The sequence below is a fragment of the Aptenodytes forsteri genome, unplaced genomic scaffold (assembly GCF_000699145.1).
Source record: "Aptenodytes forsteri isolate BGI_AS27 unplaced genomic scaffold, ASM69914v1 Scaffold241, whole genome shotgun sequence".
Classification (NCBI taxonomy): Eukaryota; Metazoa; Chordata; class Aves; order Sphenisciformes; family Spheniscidae; genus Aptenodytes; species Aptenodytes forsteri.
Genome location: NW_008795252.1, coordinates 2925218 through 2928695, shown reverse-complemented (window position 1 = coordinate 2928695; position 3478 = coordinate 2925218). Strand labels below are relative to the sequence as shown.

Genomic DNA, 3478 nt, shown 5'->3' with positions numbered 1-3478 from the left:
ATACACAGTGCTGAAATCGTGACATCCAGCCATTCTGAGGACATCAGGGCCAATATACAAAATAGGTTAGACAGAGTTCAGTATTAGACTGGCTGAACAAAGAGAGAGCTGACACTGTTGGCAGACTTTTTAACAAAAGGCTTGCTCCGATGCTGTTGAATCAATGGCAAATCTCCCAATGGATGTAGCCTCTGGCCGCAAATGTGTAGTTAACAACCCAACTCCTTACAGCGCATACTGCTTCCTATGAGCTGTAGACAGCCCGCAATCCCCATTGAATGCTGCAGTCAAAAACAAGCCGGAGGTGCTGAGCACATTAAAGTGCTACCGGTTGTAGTAAACCCAACCCATCTAAATTTTAGACAGTCTTTCTGTTTCCCCTGGGATATACAACATGTTGTAAGTAAGTGCCTGGTTAACAGGAGGGAGAAAACAGACTTGATTTCCCCCACACACATAACAATGCAAGTTTTGGAACATCTTTGAGAGAGAGTGGTGAGGTAAGGCAGGAAAAGCAGTCTCATACATTTCAGTGCAAAAGACAGCAGGGAAAAGGAAATTCTTTTCTGTGCCTTTAATTTAAGGATCAGACAATTCAGAAAGTTGTATGTTAGTGATAATTTCCAATTTCCTCTTCAAAACTCAGATTGTATCTTTTGAGTCCCTACCAGATAATTTTCATGCCTATTTATTTATTACAAATGTAAGCCACCATCATTTTTTTTTCTTCTTATCCTTTTTAGGAAAAGAGACAGAGGAAGAGAGATTTCCACCTTCTCATTATTACAAAATCTAAGGAATGCAATATGCAATTCAATCTGCTGAGAGACTACTGAAGAAATTCAAAAGCAGCGGTCACACACAAGTTTAACTCTGCCCCCATGTGTGCAAACATTAAAACACACCCTCCCATCCGTTACCTGGATCCTGTTCTATTTTTGTGCAAAAGGATGTATTAGTTTATGACACTAATTATATATAACATCCATGATGACCATGTAGCTACAGGACACCTTTTCTCTTCTACACTCACATGTCTCTCTCTGCATTATGAAACTGTCCTTTATGAATGCATTGGCCACTAAAAAAAACAAGCCATAGAGATATGCCTGTTGCCTGTACTAATAAAACAAGGAGAAGCAAAAGTGAAAAGAAAAAACAGGCAACTCTGGCCTTTTACCAGAGAGATGGTCCTGTTAAGATCGGGAAAAAATGGGGACTTAATTTTACTTCTCACCTTTGCCACGCATGCCCTGTGTGAACTACCCTTTTCTCCCCTGTGCCTCACTTCCCAGCCTGTGAAGCACAGATACCATCACCTTCGTGTGTGGGGGTGAAAAGGAACTACTTCTTCCTCTGTAAACTCACACTGTGGTTTCTCTAGCCGTCTCACTTCATCAGCATGCAGCGTCGGGAGGCTCTGTCAAGGGGAGACCAGCCCAGGCTGCCATCACCGCCATGGGGACCCGCTCCTCCAGCCAAAAGGGCTCAGCCCTTCCTTGGCCCATGGCTCACAGCCCACAACCACACGGCCAGCAGCGAGGGAGCAGCTCATGGAGCTGAGACCGACAGACCTCTGTCTCACGCCCTACCCCGGGACTCCTGTTTGTTGACTCATTTTGGGACACCCCCCTGGCTTTACCGATGACAAATCGTGGGCCCAAGTGCCACTGAATGAAACAGGCTCTCCATCAGGTAACCGATGGGGTGAACCGCAACAGCGTGTTGCAACACCCCAGCGCGTATCACAAGCGAGAGACGCATGAACAACCCGTGGCACGGGGACAGGGCACTGCAGGAGCTGAACCCTGCACAAACACAAGCCGGATCGGGGCACAGCTGCCCTCAGCCCTTATCTTTTGACAGGGAACTTCACCGGGAGGAAAGGTCCGCAGGGCGCACCACTGCATGCCCCAGGGGGGTGATCACCTCCGTGATTTTTAATTGAGTTCAGCTTTCACATTAACCTGTGTGAGTTGAGTCTACAGAGAAAAAGCCGCAGCCTTGTTTGCTGGATATGGGAGGACCCAGAGCACCAGCACTGCTCCACGATCTTCCCCTGCCCTGGCCAGAGCCCAGTAATTATTATACCAGCCGGGCAAGAGGCGGCTGCAGTGGGGCTGCCCAGATGGCGTGCAGGGCCATGGTGACCTACGTGCAGCTGAGCACCGGGGCGAAGATGCCCCTTGTGGGGCTGGGCACCTGGAAGGTAACAGCTTCAGAGAAAAGCACCAATATTGCAGAGCTCCCTGGCACAAAACTCGGTTCCCCCTGGTCCAGCTCTGGAGAGCTGTCCTGGCGTCTGGGGCTCTGCTCTCCCTGGCTGTTGGGCTGAACCTGCGTGGGAGTGGGGCTACAGAGAAATGGCTAGAGACTGGCTTCAAGTCCTGGAGCCCATGTTTATGACTGCAAGAAATACTGTTCTTGTAAAGAAAAAAACTCACAACCTGGGGGAGGGAGGGATTGCTTTCAGTAAGGAGGTTTTCCTATTTTTATTTTGCTAGGATACTGGTATTTCACAGGTACTGATTTGAGATTCTTAAGATTTATGCATTATTTTTAGTCCTCAGCTGGGCAAGTAACAGCTGCAATGATGGCTGCCATCGATGCTGGGTACTGCCACTTTGATTGTGCCTACGTGTACCAGAATGAGAATGAAGTTGGGGAAAGGATCCAGCAGAAAATCAAGGAAAGCATTGTGAAACGAGGACCTTTCATCATCAGTAAGGTGAGGATCTGACGATCTTTCACCCTGGAGCAGGGGTGGGGGAATGCTTTCCCTATAGTATTTTCATAGTAGGAAGCTTAAGTACTGGAGGCGAAATTTATGCTGTGGGATAAAGCAATTCATAATATCATTCAAGTCCTCCTGATACAAGCTTACTGCTTAATCCCGTTCTGTATGGAGAGTTAGGAAGGACTGTGTCTGCACCCTGCTGTGGTCTGGCACTCTGATGAGGAGACCCAGAAGTGCTGGGGGATGGATGAGGAGGAACCTGGCCCTGCATCTCATAGCTCTGCCAGAGCAGAGAGGCCACCTGCAGACCAATTGGTGCAGAAGAAGAGAAGCAGAAAAAGGTAGAGTGGGCCAGGTAGCACCAAGCTAGGTAGAAACCCATAATGCAGAGGTCTGAGATCGCTTGGTGTCACAGACTGATGCAGAGGCAGAACCAACTTGGTAACAGCACCTCACTGACTGCTAAAGCATAGCAGAGGAGAAAAGCCTGGCAGTGGCTGGTGCTTGTTCCAGCAGCCGGGCTCACAGTCCTGCCAAAGGGGTGTCTCTGCTGTGTGAGGAAGATGAGGTTCTGGGCACCTTGGGACAGTGTAATCTGCTCAGCACATGTCCCAGGGAAGGTGTGGTTGCTGGCTTCTCTTTCTCTTGCTTACTAAGGAAAACAGGATATTTAGCTGGATTCTGAAGTTACTTCTTACCTTGGTAAAGGTTGGTGCCAACCACTTCTTTGTGGCTTGTCTT

At 48.3% G+C, this 3478-nt stretch overlaps 1 protein-coding gene across 3 annotated transcripts in view; it reads left to right on the top strand.

Annotated features, from left to right (window-relative positions):
- The first annotated feature begins 2119 nt into the window (after positions 1–2119).
- LOC103898661 (aldose reductase) overlaps positions 2120–3478 on the top strand; it is a 53575-nt gene continuing 52216 nt past the window's right edge. For all 3 annotated transcript variants that reach the window (XM_009278975.2, XM_019472002.1, XM_009278973.2), the window contains exon 1: positions 2120–2209. In XM_009278975.2, coding sequence (XP_009277250.2) covers positions 2129–2209 — 81 coding nt within the window. In that variant the 5' untranslated portion in view covers positions 2120–2128. The remainder of the gene's footprint in view (positions 2210–3478) is intronic.